Raw genomic sequence first — 16,238 nt, forward strand, 5'->3', positions numbered from 1 at the left:
ATCAAAATAAAAAGCTGTGTCCTCCCTACCAAGAAATTCTGCATAATTGTATAGTTTAGAGTGAATTTGTATTAAACATAATTTGTAGAGTTTTATTTTACAATCCACAAAAACAATATTGATAGTGATGGGATAAGAAAACTGTTCATAATAATGGTTTTTTGGTTCCAAATATCAGATCTGCTTAGGCTACTGAAAATCAATTGAATTGCATTCTAAAAGAACACAGTGGTCATTAGAACTTTAAAATGCGATTTTGGTATTTTTTTTATACCAGAATAGCAAATATATACGAGAAATATTGACTGATATAAATATTTTGAAGATCTGATATTGGGTTGATGAGTGAATTATATTTCATATGGACATTTTTGTGCTGTTTTTGCATATATTTAAATGCTGAGCTGCCTAGAAGTTAGCTTCACTTTCCTTAGAGTGTAGCGTAAAGATAATATATTGCTTGCCTCAGTAGCACTATCATCTGTCATTTAACATTTCCATTAATGACTTGAGAATGACATTATTTTTTGAATTACTGTTTTGAGCCACTACATTAGCTAAGTATATTAAATAAATGATGTGACACATAACACTATCTGATGAGAAGCATCAGGACACTCCTATGTAATGTACAATTGACTACTAGTTGTCACAAGAGGTGTATCCACTAGCATAAAAGTATTGTGTTGTCAGTATAAACACAGTTACAATGGGTTGGGTCAATCAGGAGAGCTCAGTGACTTTGAATGTGACTAGTCACTGGGTGTCATCTGGAGACAAATTTATTAGGGACATTTCAACTTTTATGGAGCTGTCCCAGTCAACTGTTGGTGACGTGATTGCAAAGTGCAAATGTGAAGGAACAACTGCAGGTAAGCCAAGACCAGGCAGACTCCATATATTGACCGACACTGAACACCGGGCATTGTGGAATGTAGTGTTAAACATTAGATGAAATCAGTGAAGGGATAATGTATGAGTTACAAAGTGCTACCATCAGTCCAGCTAGCACAATGACTGTGTGTATGGAGTTAAAAAGAATGGGATACCATAGTTGACCGGCTCCCATAAATGACACATTTCTATAGTCGATGGTAAGCGATGCTTGAGGTAATGTGAACAGTCAAGATGTCAGACACTGGATGATTGGAAATAAATTAGCAATCATGATAATTTGTTAACTATGAGTCGTGGCTGTTTCTGTGAGGGCGCACACGCGATCCTACTGGTGACACTTGTGTGCATGTTACATTGATTCTGGCTCTTGTCATTTAATCTTGGCTTGGTTGTGTGTTCCCTCTGGTACTGTGTGGTATTGAGTGGTGTGTGGGACATGAAGCTGAATGGGTGTGCCTGAGTACTCAGCCTTCTGGTGACTGCAGTGCGTTGAGACCATTCACTGTTGGCCTATGAGGGACCTTGTTTTCCTGCAGCATTGACCATTGCTAATGGCAATTTTAGTGGGAAAGTAGCAGCTATCATCACATGCAACTTAGTTATGAAGTTCATCAGTCAATTGTGGTGTTATAAACATGTTGAGATGTATTGAACAACTTGTTAGCAGCTACGAGCAGAGGGCATTACTATCTGGTGTCTACCTGGAGCCCTTAAGCCTCCTTGGCATTTATTTGAAATTATGTGTGAAGACTGTTCAGTAAGTACTGCACCAACAGATTGTCAATTACGCTCCAGTTTGAACTTGCCATTAATCCAATTCCTTATGCCTTTCAGTGACCCCATTTGAGGCTGTGTTTGTCAATCTGGAGGTTTCTGTAAGCACCAAGATAGTGTTTTGCAATGTTAATCTGACACTTAAAATCATTGTTTGTTATGCTTGAGTATTGGATACTACTGATTGTGATTTCTGTTTGGTAAAGACCTTATGGCCCTTCCTTGGGCAAGTTATTGGTTTTGGCCTGTAACTGAAATTTTGTACACTACACCTAGAGGTACACACATTTAGGTCAAGTGTGTGTGTAAGCTCATATTTGCACACTGAATTCATTCATAAAATAATGGTACAGATTAACAGAAAGTCATTTGTCAAAAAATGTTGTAAACTCTTTGGAATATTGTTAGTACCGCAGAATGGAACAGCAGTGGGCATGCCTCAGATGTAATCGGACGTGTTTTTATGTTTGGGAATAACAATGTAATTTTCGATTTTGAAGTGGAAATTGTAAAGAGAGTTTGAGAGTTTGATACAGAAAAATGTGAAAGAGTAAAAATTACAGAAACAGAAATTTCTGCTCAGGCAATATTTCAACATTATTTGTGTCGATTGGAACTGTGAGAACCTATAATATCAAAAAATTTCAGCTTCAAATTCAGTATCTAGACATGAAGAACTGGAGCCACCTATGAGAAGAGAAGATAAGTAAAAAAGTTTATTGTATATCTAACTCCTCTCAAAGCTTATTAAAAGAGTTTATTTTGAAGTCAGTGACAATCAACAAATGATGTGAGGGAGGGGTAAATAATAGCACTCTCTTACTCAATGTTGAGGAGCCATTCGGGTTATAGGTGTACATTTTAACTAGCTATCTGCCATTTGGTGTGTATCCAAATTACAGTGTCTATTAGTCCCTAAGAGGCCCCAGTAAAGATGTACATTGACTTATTTAAGCTTACTTGAATTATTATGTAATTATTCTTTTAAATGACTTTGTGCATTGTTTCTTGTTATTGCTAGGAAGGTTAAACTGCAACTTTTATGAGTGGATTGCTACTGTACTGAAGTTTTAATAGTTGGTTTCCTTGAAAATAATCTTTAATTGGCCGTTTAAGTATTGCTGTGTAAGTAAATTTCTATTGAACTCATTTTCTGTTTGTTGTTTGGTATATGTTGACAGCCTTGTATCAGCAGTGGTTGATGCATTGCTGTTCTGTTGGTCTGGTGCAGGGACACATTTTCCTTCTATTTCGGGGGCTTTCCCATCATCGCAATATGCCTAGATGTTGGCAGGTCACACATGCTTCTGCAGATCTCCCATTTCACCCTCAAGTTGAGTAATTAATTGCCATTCTTTTGGTATCATGCCGCAGTGAGGGGGCAGGGGGGGGGGGGGGTCACCAGATTAGGACTTGGCTTTAGCGATTTTGGGGAAGCAGTTTACTCAGTGTTTTGATTGTTGTAAGGTCCTTGTGGGCATGTGATGAAACCCTTTGGGGAAACTGAACACTGAATTTCTTGATTTCTTTAAAAAAAATAATGGTTTATTTGTCATTATCATTTTAATAGTGTTTTAAGGGCCCAGTAATTTATTTAAATAGTTAACTTGATTTAAAAAAGCCTTTTGGCCATCAGTGAAGTATTACTGTTTGCTTTGGTTTTTACATTTGGGTAGCATTTGACCTGCTTGGCCATATCTTGTCTACATGGGAGCAGAATAACATTGTCTTATAAAGCCAAAGTGTCATCATTTGCCTTATGCTCCCTAGTATTATTAGCAAAAGGAAAATTTAATGTGACTGTGTACCTCCTAATGACAAGGCAGCCAATAGACTTTGGATACCAACATTATATGCACTTGTAACTAATTTCTCATCTTGGAGTAGACCTGGAGCTTACTGTTGCAGTGGAGATGCATGTATTTTCATGTTTTTCATTTAATGTATGTTCAACTTTTATTCAAGTCCTGTTGTGGAAGTAGCCCACAGTTGTAATGCTAGTCATGCAGGCAGCATGCCACCACAAGTTTATTTAGTCAATTAGCTGTTTGTAATCAGACCACCATTGTATTGTACACCTGACATGTTTTCAAGTACCATTTATAATTTTATGTATAATGCAAATGCCCTTATGCATTATGATATTAATTTAAAAACCTTAACTATTTGTATGAATTTGGAAAGAATCTAAGTAACTGTTTGTTGGCTTGTGATTGAATTGTTACTAAATAAAAATATTTGTTTGGGAATGATAAAAGATGCATCTAGTTGGCTACCCTTCCATATATATGTCTGCTTGTGTCTGTATATGTGTGGATGAATATGTTTGTGTGTGCGAGTGTATATCTGTCCTTTTTTCCCCCAAAGGTAAGTCTTCCGCTCCCGGGATTGGAATGACTCCTTACCCTCTCCCTTAAAACCCATATCCTTTCGTCTTTCCCTCTCCTTCCCTCTTTCCTGATGAAGCAACCATGGGTTGTGTAAGCTTGAAATTTTGTGTGTGTGTTTGTGTGTTTTTTTATTGTGTCTATCTACCAGCGCTTTCCCATTTCTATATACTGTGAAATGCAATGCACAGGTTATGTTCCATTTTACCAGGTTTTGTGTGCACCACAATTAATCTAAACTAGTCATCAAGAGCTCTGTGTGAGCAATAAGCATGTGGTTATAGTGTGTCCCTAGAATCATGATTTAAAGCCTCTTCTAGAAATTTTGTAAGTAGTCCTTCACAGGATAGTTCACCTCTATCTTTTAATGTGTGCCAGTACAGTTTCTTCAGCTTCTCTGTGACACTCTCCCATGGATCAAACAAATCTGTGACCATTTATACTGCTCTCTGTATATGTTCAATTTCACTGTAGTCCTATTTGGTATGGGTCCCATACACTTGAGTAGTATTCCAGAATGGACCACACAAATTATTTATAAAGAACCTCTTTTGTAGTCTGATCGCATTTCCCAGGTACTTTGCCAATAAACTGAAGTCTGCTACTTGACTTACCCATGACTGAGCCTGTGTGAACATTTCATTTCATATCCCTACAAAGTGTTATGCCCATGTGTTTGTAGGAATTGAGTGATTCTGACTGTGATTCATTGATATTATAGTCATAGGATACTACATATTTTCATTTTGTGAAGGGCACTATTTTACATTTTCATTTCAAGCAAGTGGCCAACCTTTTCACAAATTTAAAATCTTATCAAGGTCAAACTAAATATATACTCAGCTTATTACAGTTTCTTACAGACAGTATTTCCCTATAGATAACTTCATCATCTGCAAAAAGCCTGAGATTACTAGCAGTTTTATCAACACAGTCATTAATATACATGAACATCAAGTGTCTAGATACATTTCCCTGGGGCACACCTGAAGTTACTCCTATATCTGATGATGACTCTTCATCCAAGATAATACTGCATCCTCCCTACCAAAAAATCCTTAGTCCATTTACAAATTTCACATGATGCCCCATGTCAATGTACTTTTGACAATACACATAGATGTGGTATTGAGTCAAACACTTTTTGGAAATCAAGAAATACTACATCCTGACTACTTTTATCCAAAACTTTCAGTATGCTGTGAGAAAAGAGTGAGTTGGCTTTCGCATGGTTGATGTTTTCGGAATCCAGCATGGAGGAGATCATTCTGTTTAAGATACCTCATTATGCTGGAGCTCAGAATACGTTCTAAGATTCCACACAAAATTGATGTCAATTGATGTCAAAGATGTTAGATGGCAGTTTTATGGATCACTTCTACTTCCCTTCTTGTAAATGGGTGTGACCTGTGCTTTCTTCCAACTACCGGGTACAGTTTTTAGCTCAAAGGATCTGTACTAGATTATATTTAGAAGAGGGCCGAACTCAGCCACAAATTCAGCATAGAATCTGATAGGGATTCCTTTTACCCTGTAGCATTGTTCAGTTTTAAGTCTTTCAGCTGATTCTCAACACCACTGATACTAACACTTGTTTCACTCATTTCTTCAGTAGTGCAAGGCTTAAATTGGGACTGTTCTCCTGAGTTTTCATTTTTATATGAAAAGTTAAAAATGGCAGCATTGCAGATTTTGCATTTCCACCGTCAATTTCAGTTCATGTCTCATTTGCAACTGACTGGACACTAACTTGGGTGTCACTAACAGCCTATACATACAACCAGAATTTCTCAGGGTTTTGTGAAAGATCATTTAACAATATTCTGCCATGGTAGTCACTGAAGACATCATGCATTGCTCTTTCGATAACTAAACAGCTTTCACTCAGAATCTCTCTATCTCTACCCTATACTTTGTTTTATATCTATTGTACAGTAGTCTCTCTTTTCTTAGAAGTTTCTTTACAGTGACTGTATACCATGGAGGGTCCCTCCCATTATGAATAGTTCTACTTGGTACATATCTATCCATTACATTCTTTTAAACCTGAGCCATAGTTCCTCTACATGCTCCTGTTCTGTGCTAAATAGTTCAAGTTCCTCATTAATATATGATATTACTGCTTTTTTTATCTAGTTTGCTGAACATATATATCATTCTTCTTCTTTTAGGTGTCCTTTGTGCTTTGATAATCATCGTTGCCACAACCACATTATTATGTGGACATCCTAAATAGGTCAGGTCTATTTGTTGCAATTATATCGAATATATTTCCATCATGAGTTGCATGTCAAACCATCTGTTCTAGGTAGTATTCAGAGAAGACAATTAGTAGTGTCTCATAGGATGTCTTGTCATGACCAACACTAAAAAAACTGTGGTTTCCTCAGTTGATTGTTGGGTGATTAAAGTCTCCACAAATCATTACAGTGCAGTTGGGAAACTTACATACAAGCAAACTGAGGTTTTCCCTAAAGTTTTTGGTTATATCAGGAGGTGGGGGATAGAAAGATCCAATTACCATTTTATGCCTACCTTCAATACTGAGTCTTGCCCCAACAATCTCATATGCAGTTTCAATTTCTATTTCAATGGATTTGAGGTTCTTATCTGCTTCAACAAATACACCACCTCCATTACCCATTAGCTATCCTTTTGGTAAATGCTTAAAATTTTCCCCAAAAATCCCACTGCTATCAATTTCAGGTTTCAACAACCTTTCTGTACCTTGTATTGTATGAGCTTCACTGCTCCTAGTATTTTAAAACTCTCACCTGTGGTGGTGGGGAAGAGGGGGGGGGGGGGGGGGGGGGCATTCTTTTGGACCTTACACTCACACTTCTGGGTCTCCTTGTGTGCATCCCACAGAGAGTCAGCTGCCTGGGTAGTGCACAACTGACATATTTATTTATATGAATCACCTCTGTAAAGAATATTTTTGTGTTCTGTATTGAAGGTAATGTGTTTAATTTTAACAAATTCAGAAGATAATGCAGTGAAAATTGGATCTTGCATTTATACCTGCATTTCCTTCATTTTTCGTCTTGGTATCTAAAAGAATAGACTCCTCCAATATAACGAAAATTGTACAAATGATGCTAATTTCAGCAGTGTTTGTGGTGGAAAGCATAATTTATTCTTTGCCAATCTATCAACAGACTGAATATTATATGAAAGATGTTTCTATATTGATGCATTACAAGAAAGAAACAGTCATGAACTGTAATATTAACTCAGACAAAAAACAGTTGCCATTTGGTGGAGAACTGGGGAAAACTGAGGCAATTATAATGAACTGTGAAATCAAAACTATTAACAGTGTGTTTTTGTTACAGTGGTAAATGTTTCAAGTTAATTCATCATTAGTATTTTGCATCAGTTTTATATTCATGTGTATTTTATTTTTGTATTACTGGTAATCAAGTGAAAATGATGATTTAATAGTTAGGTGTTTTCTGATGTAACAGTAACTACAGCAGTATATTAAACTTCACTTAAGCAATTTCTCACAAACTAAAACAATTGATATGGTAACAGTTTATGAAAATGATAGTTGCTACTCACCATATAGTGGAGATACTGAGTAGCAGATAGGCACAACAAAAAGACTGTCAGAAAATTAACTTTCAGCCAACAAGGCCTTTGTCAGAGATGGAACACACACACACACACACACACACACACACACACACACACACACACACACACACGACTGCAGTCTCTGGTTGCTGAGGCCACATTGCGGGAGCATATAGAAGAAGGTGAAGAGAGGGTAGAGCAGCTAGGCGCAGTCAGGCGGTTAGACAGGGGTCAAGGCGGAGGGGGTTCAGTGGAAAAGAAAAGAGATAAAAAGACTGAGTGGCTGTGTTGCTGGAATAGAGGACTGTGTAGCACTAGAATGGGAACATGGAAGGGGATAGAGGGTAAGGACAAAGACCAATGAAGGTTGAGGCCAGGAGGATTATGGGGACATAGGATATGCTGCAGTTCCCATCAATGCAATTCAGAATTTGCACCAACACCACCTTTTCTGAATTGTGCAGGTGGGAACTCTCTCTGCAATATATCCTGTTCCTGTAACCCTCCTGGCCTTAACCTTTGTCAGTCGTCATCCTCTAGTCCCTTCCCTGTTCCATCCAGCACTACACAGTCCTCTACTCCACCATGGACCAACAGTCTTTTTCCACTCTACTTTTCCTCTAACACTCCCCCCTCTGTCTAGCCTCTCGACTGCACCTAGCTGCCGTACCCTCTCTCCACTGTGACCCTGTATGCTACCACAAGCAGCACTTTACTATCCCCCACCCTTACCCTACTATCCCTCCACCTCCCTGTCCAGGTCTCCTCCTTACCCCCTCCACCCGGTTGTGTCTCCCATCATGCACAGATGCTCACAGTGTGGCCTCAGCAGCTAGAGGCTGTGGTCATGCGTGTGTGAGTTTCATCTATGTGTGCGTTTTCTATTCTGACGAAGACCTTGTTGCCCAAAAGCTCATTTTCTGACAGTCAGCATCTCTGCTATATGATGAATGGCAGTTATCCTTTTCATAATATTGCTACATTCCATCATGGATTTTCCACAGTACAGTTGATATTGAGTAGGCACCAGTGCCATATGAGGAATTTTACTGAAAAAAAAATGTATTGACAGTAATAATGTAAAATCAAATTGGCTCACCAGTTATACTTATAGCACACATTGTTGTTGAGAGATATGATCCGAAGTCCTGGTCTCACAAGGGTTGTATAATATCCCCCCTTCATAACAGTTGGTACTATATCAGCTGGTAGCCACATCTGCCACAGATTTGCCATTGTTTCGTAAAGCCATTTGGAGGATACAGTATCATCTGTTACATCATCAGGTGCGTACCTGTTTTAAAAATTACAGACAAAATGAATATCTGTAAATTACAAATAATCAGTTTTAGGAATTTACTCATTATTAATCAATAATTTAGACATAATATCTGTTCAGGCAAACACAATTTCTTGAGTGTAAAAAACAGTTTTGATCACATTTATTTAACTTTAATGTTGTAGAAACAGTTCTCAGCTGAAATGTCGGATGTTGCTGTGAAATACTCACAATACTCCATTGGCACAATTGACCGATATCTTGAGATGTCCCAAACCTGCAATTTATATGCATACATTTTACACCTCTTGCAAGGAGACAATGCCCTCTCCTGCAAGTTAAGTTACCTTAGGTGTATCCCATCTTCCAAATTCCTATTATCCAAGTGTTTGTTCCCATATTTTTTCATTTCTCCAGGTGTAATACTACATATATAAATGTCAGAGTAACTGACATCTTCAGGTGTCACAAACCTGAAGATGTCATTCAGTTGTACTGATGAGATATTGTGAGGATTTTATGATGACCTCAGCTGTCTCCCCTGAGAACCATTTCTACAACTAGCCTGTCACAAAAGCCTCAAAAAATATAATGTTAATTGTATTAGCTCTTTTGGTTGGTAGACCATTGTCAGACAGATTTAAGGTGACAGCAACATATGCTACAAGGTAAAACTGAATGATACACCTCTCCTCAGCTTGGGACTGATACCATGCTTCAAATAATGTCCGATGATGGGCTATTGACCAAAAGCACTAACAACATAGCACTTTGACTGTTTTTTATATAATCACTGTTAGACATTCATATACATGGTGTCTCACCTTACTTTGCCACCTCAGATGCCTCTGGAACAACAATAGATATTAAAAAATGGTTTTCACCAGCATGAACGTACTGCAGGGGCTTAGGAAACCAAATACTATGCAAAATTTTAAAACGTAAACAAATAATATTTTCAATACAAACTTGTGTATTTTTAAGTTGACACCACCTATTATTTTGTATGCAATCAGTAACATGAAAAATAACAAAAATAATGGTGTTCGTTGCATCGCAATACGTCAATTACATACCGAGAAATTGCAAAGCGAAGTTGATGCTTGAAATGAATGAAACGCATAGCTAGCAAACGTCCTGAGACTCAAGCGTGCGCCTCACACCACCAGTAATCGTGATGTGGTTGACGTACTATGTCAGTGGAGTGTTAATGTATGGAGTGATATTGTATGACAACACATCATTGGCCCATATTTCGTTAATGGCACTTCTGAATGGGAATGGTTAGCCCCTTCTTGAGCTGTACCTTTCTTGAACTGATCCACCTCTTATAATGTGTCAAATAATGCTGTATCAGAATGATGGATGTCCTGCACATAATGTTTATTGTTGTGAAATGACAATCAGATGTACAATCACTGGTAACACACTTGGTTTCACGTTTCTAAATGTCATAAGTTCTGAAATATGTGGCTTGTAAAGAATAGCAATGGTGTCACAGTTTCTGACCTAATGCATCGCATGTAGTACTGTGCTCAGAGCAGGGGTTGCCTGCACTGGTGCCTGTATCCTGCCATGAACATACCAATATCACCATGGTACATTCTACCTTCAGTGTACAAGCATCTCCTAACCTGGTCTGCTGAAGTGCTCTCATACTGTAATGTAATTCACATACTTTGCCATATAAAACTTGTTCTTGTGGCTTGTTACATTTGCCATCATCTAGTCAATATGCCGGCCTTCAGTAATGCAGAAAAACTAGATATTATTTTAATTTATGGTGAATGTCCCAGAAATGCAACTGCAGCTGTGACACTTTATGCTGAAGACTACCCAGTTTGGCGGTGTCTGTTATGTTGAACCATTGGCAACATCTGCAAGAGACTCATGGAAACAAGAAGCTGGGCACCCACAAAACGTCGATGTATAATGCCAGCGACTGTCAATGGAAATGATATTGCTGTTCTGGCTGATGTAGTGCACAATCCTCAAGTGGGTGTATGAGAAATTGCATGAGGTGTAGGAATAAGCCACAGTAGTGTGTGCAGAATCTTGCATCAGCATCAGTTTCATCTGTTACGTATCTCACTGCACCAAGAGGTGTATGGGAATGACTTTGAATCCTGCATTGCATTATGTCATTTTGCACTTCAGCAGTTGCAAGGTAATCCAGTATTCCTAAGCTATATGTTGTTCATTTACAAATCATGGTAATGTGAATCTGCGGAACATGCACTACTGGTCCGTGCAAAATACCCACTGGATTTTACAAGTTGCTCATCAATGACAGTGGAGTGTCAATGTTTGGTGTGGTATAATTGCTAACTGTATTGTAGGTGCCTATTTTTACTGTGGAACATTGAATGGACAGCAATATGCATCATTTCTTCAACACACTCTAGCGCTTCTCATGGAGGATCTAGGATTGGAAACTCATCTACCAATGTGGTTCCAACATGGTGGATGTCCTGCACACATTGCAAAAGTTGCCAGAGACATTCTAGATGTGACATTCCCAAATAGGTGGATGGGGCGGGGAGGTACTGTACGATGGCCAGCATGGTCCCCCGACTTTACGCCATCAGACTTCTTTCTCTGGGGCGTAGTGAGAGACAGAGTGTATCAAGAACCCCCAATAACAGTAGATTATATGCAACATTGTATTACTTCAGTGTGTGTGGCAATATCTGTAGAAACTCTACAATCTTTGCAACACTCTCTCTTTACCCATCTGCAAACATGTATTGATGCAAATGGAGGGCTCTTCGAACATATGTTGATGTGACACAGTTTCATTGGTCAAGATGTGGGTGTATTTTCTATGCTGGATGTAATGCACAACAATACAGTTTCTGTGGGTGACAGGACACTAGTAAATGTGTTTAGCAAAGTGAATTCAAGTGTGTTATTTCTAATGGTAGCTCTAGTTGTCATTTTGATAGAATAAACATACATTTACAATTTGAAAAACCTAAATTTGCATTGGATGTGTTACTTGTTTATTTTTGTGGATTGTGCATACCTTCCCATTGTGTGAGCCCCTGACACAGGCAGCATGAGGTGCACGCTTCAGTCTCAGGATGTGCGCTAGCTATGCGCTTCATTTATTTCAAGCATCAACTTCGCTTCACAATTTCTTGGCATGTACGTAATTGACATATTGTGATGCAACCAACACCATTATTGTTGTGATTTTTCATGGTATTGAATGCATATGAAATAACAGTGGGTGTTCATTTAAAAATACACAAGTTTGTGTTGAAAATAGCATTTATTTATATTTTAAAATTTTGCATAGTATTTAGTTTCCTAAGCCCCTTCCATACATTCACGGTGGTGAAAACCATTTTTGAATATCTGTTGTTCCAGAGATATCTGAGGTAGCATAGTTAGGTGAGACACCCTGAATATAGTATTACACCTTGAGAAATGAAAAAATATGGGAACAGCTGTTTGGGTAATAGGAGTGTGGAACACAGGATACACATAAGGTAACTTAACTTGCAGGAGAAGGCATTGTCACCTTGCAAGAGGAGTAAGATGTATGCATATAAACCACAATATAATACCTGCAGTATAGTCATTGAGTGAAAATCTATCATCCAGTACTACGTCCTCATGTTATAAATAAAGCTTATTGCAGCTCAGTGCTCATGTAAAATACTTCTACATCTACATCTACATCTACATACATACTCCACAATCCACCTCGTACCACAACTAGCATCTTCTCTCCCTGTTCCACTCTAAAACAGAACGAGGGAAAAATGACTGCCTGTATGCCTCTGTATGAGCCCTAATCTCTTATCTTATCTTTGTGGTTTTTCCATGAAATATAAGTTGGTGGCAGTGAAATTGTACTGCAGTCAGGCTCAAATGCTGATTCTCTAAATTTCCTCAGTAGAGATTCACGAAAAGAAGGCCTCCTTTCCTCCAGAGACTCCCACCCGAGTTCCTGAAGCATTTCTCTAACACTCACATGATGATCAAACCTACCAGTAAAAAATCTAGCAGCCCGCCTCTGAATTGCTTCTATGTCCTCCCTCAATCCGACCTGATAGGGATCCCAAATGCTCGAGCAGTACTCAAGAATAGGTCATATTAGTGTTTTATAAGTGGTCTCCTTTACAGATGAACCACATCTTCCCAAAATTCTACGAATGAAACGAAGATGACTGTCTGCCTTCCCCACAGCTGCCATTACATGCTTGTCCCACTTCATATCGCTCTGCAATATTACGCCCAAATATTTAATCGATGTGATTGTGTCAAGCGCTACACTACTAATGGAGTATTCAAACATTACGGGATTCTTTTTCCTATTCATCTGCATTAATTTACATTAATCTATATTTAGAGTTAGCTGCCATTCTTTACACCAATCACAAATCCTGTCCAAGTCATCTTGTATCCTCCTACAGTCACTCAATGATGACACCTTCCCGTACACCACAGCATCATCAGCAAACAGCCGCACATTGCTATCCACCCTATCCAAAAGATCATTTATGTAGATAGAAAACAAAAGCAGACCTACCACACTTCCCTGGGGCATTCCAGATGATACCCTCACCTCTGATGAACACTCACCATCGAGGACAACGTACTGGGATCTATTAGTTAAGAAGTAAAACTGGGTTTGCATGAAAAGTCACTTTCTGTAGCTCATAGATATACAGGGTGATTATAATCAAAGTTAAACTTTCAGAATGCTGTAGAAATAACACCACTGGTCAGAATGGTGTCAAAGGAGGAAACATATGCAGAAGAAAAAAAAAATAGTGTGAAAATTGACCAATAGATGGCAGTATATGCGTCAGAATATGTAAATAAAAAAAAAAAGCCTGTTATGTGTATGATCCTTTGAAGTTGGTATAAACACACTGAGACACGGCTTTTCCTCCTTTTTCATCTGCAACATTCGCCATGACTGTCTCAATGCAGGATCGTGCTCTGCTTGTAAAGCTGTATTGCAAGAATGATGACTGTGCACACATCACTCTGCAGAAGTTCCAGAAACTGAAGGGTTAAAAAAAAAAAAGGCATAGGTCCAATGACTGGCGTGGGTCTGGAGAAAATGATTCAGAAATTCGAGAAGACGAGTTCTTTTGGTGTATGACCTGATAGAGTGAGGAAATGAATTAATTTGACATCAGTGGAAGCAGTGGCCACGGCAATGCAGGTGGAGACAAGTGATACTGTGCAACCATGTAGTGCACGGAGAATTGCCCGAACATTGGACATACCCATGAGCATGGTAAAATCCTACAAAACATCCTTCTTTGCTATCCATTCAAAACAACCCATGTGCATGAGTTGCTTCCTGTTGACCTGCTGGCAAGAGAGACCTTTGGTTTAGAATTTCTTGCTTACATGGAAGTGGACAGTGATTGGCTACGGAAGATTTTGTGGACCGATGAAGCCCACTTCCATCTGACAGGATATGTCAATACACAGAATTGTTGGATATGGGCAATGGAAAATCCACATGCAAATCAACCAGTACCACTTCATCCTGAAAAGGTCACTGTATGGTGTGGGTTTACAGCATCATTTATCATAGGGCCATATTGTTTTGAAGAGACAGGCGCTTCCAGTCCTGTTACCTGTACCGTCACTAGTAAGTGCTATGAGTGTCTTTTGTGCAACCACATCATTCCAGCTCTCCAACAGTGTGGATGGGATCATTTTTTATGCAAGATGGCGCACCTCTGTGCACTGCAAATCCAGTTAAGCAGCTGCTGAAGCGCCATTTCAGAAATGCTAGAATCATCAGCCACCAGTTCCCTAAAGCCTGGCCACCCCCATCTGCGTGACTTCTGGTTGTGGGGCTATCTGAAAGATGTTGTGTTCAGTGTTCCAATTGCAAACTTTTCTGCATTGAAGGCAAGCATTGCACAACACATTCTGAACATGATGCTGGAAACACTTCAGTCAGTTGTTGAACATGCTGTTACTCGATTTCAACTTGTTGCAGAAAACGGTGAACAACATGTTCAATATTTTTTTGCAGTCACAAGCAAATTAATAATCTTATCTGATTTTGATTGATGCTTTTTATGCAGTTTTTGGCCTCAGGACAATTAAAAACTGATGTGGTTGATGCTTTTTGTGTGGTTTTTGGCCTCAGGACAATAAAAACTGATTTTTCTTGTCTGACGTGTTATGACCTTGCTGTGGTGGATGGGCTTATGTAACTAACAGTATCACACCTGTACACCCATACATACTGAGTAATACAGTTTGTCTAGTGTCAAAAGTACACCTTAGGCATTGTTGTATGATTCATTTGTCATTTTTAGTCAACCACTAGTAAATTATGATGCTTACAGCACCATCTATTGCTACATTTTGTAACTATTTATTTTACTTCTGCCATTCATTTTCCCCCTTCTCCAATAATATTCTGTTGCAATTTGATGTCGTTCTGACCAGTGGTATTATTTCTACAGCAGTTTGAAAATTTAACTTTAATTATAATTACCCTGTCTTTTGGTTGGTGGATGCATCACAACATGAGAGGAGTCACCATTTCTGTAAAACTTGAAATCTTATTGTTAAAGGTAACGTGCATGTTGCTGCTCCCTGTCAATAATGTGGTAAATACCTAGTGAAGGAATTAGAAGAAGTCTTCTAGCAGGAAGCTCACATGTTCTGACACCACCATCAGCCAAGAGGTATCTATAAGCAACTGAAAATGACTTATCCGTTGAAACCACCTCAGCCATTAAAGAATTTATGAGAACATTTGACTGAAATAAAATTAATTGTTATAAGTGATGTGCTCACTGCTGCTCTCTGCTGATAAAATGACAAATACGAATATCCTTATGTTGTCTCCCAAACATTCAGGGTGCTCTCATTAGAATGATATAGCTTTTAAGTTTCTATTGAATACATTATAAATTTAGTTCAAATGAACATTTTTTTCTTGCCTCAGTGCATTAGAGAAAGTGGTTATACTTTTGAAAACATCTTTACAACAGCTAAATTTAGCGATCCTTTTGATACACTGGAAAGCAGACTTACTGGTCGAAAGGATGTGCTTCATGGTTGCCAAATGCTGGGAAAACAGTGGCTTCACCAAATGCCTGTTTCAGTGTTGGATAAAAAAGCTGGAATGACTCGTTATTCCTTTGTATGCTTGTCTGCCACACTCCATGGTCAATGATGTCACCAGTAAAGTAAACATGATTGATGTCCTGTGGAACAAAGAATGTCAGAACTTGCACTGCAAAAACTGTCATATGTAAATTAATTTCACAAGATATCCTGTTGTTCATTATCACATAAGATTCTTGTATTTTTACAGCAGTGGG

The 16,238-nt window shown here is 38.5% G+C and overlaps 1 protein-coding gene across 1 annotated transcript in view; it reads right to left on the reverse strand.

Annotated features, from left to right (window-relative positions):
• Positions 1–16,238, reverse strand: part of LOC126457072 (sphingomyelin phosphodiesterase-like) — a 163,162-nt gene that overhangs the window by 33,257 nt on the left and 113,667 nt on the right. The window contains exons 6-7 of the mRNA XM_050093072.1: positions 15,949–16,121; positions 8,737–8,931 (exon numbers count right to left, since the gene is read on the reverse strand). Of these exons, the coding sequence (XP_049949029.1) occupies positions 8,737–8,931; positions 15,949–16,121 (368 nt within the window). The remainder of the gene's footprint in view (positions 1–8,736; positions 8,932–15,948; positions 16,122–16,238) is intronic.

This window comes from Schistocerca serialis, chromosome 2 (genome assembly GCF_023864345.2).
Source record: "Schistocerca serialis cubense isolate TAMUIC-IGC-003099 chromosome 2, iqSchSeri2.2, whole genome shotgun sequence".
Classification (NCBI taxonomy): Eukaryota; Metazoa; Arthropoda; class Insecta; order Orthoptera; family Acrididae; genus Schistocerca; species Schistocerca serialis.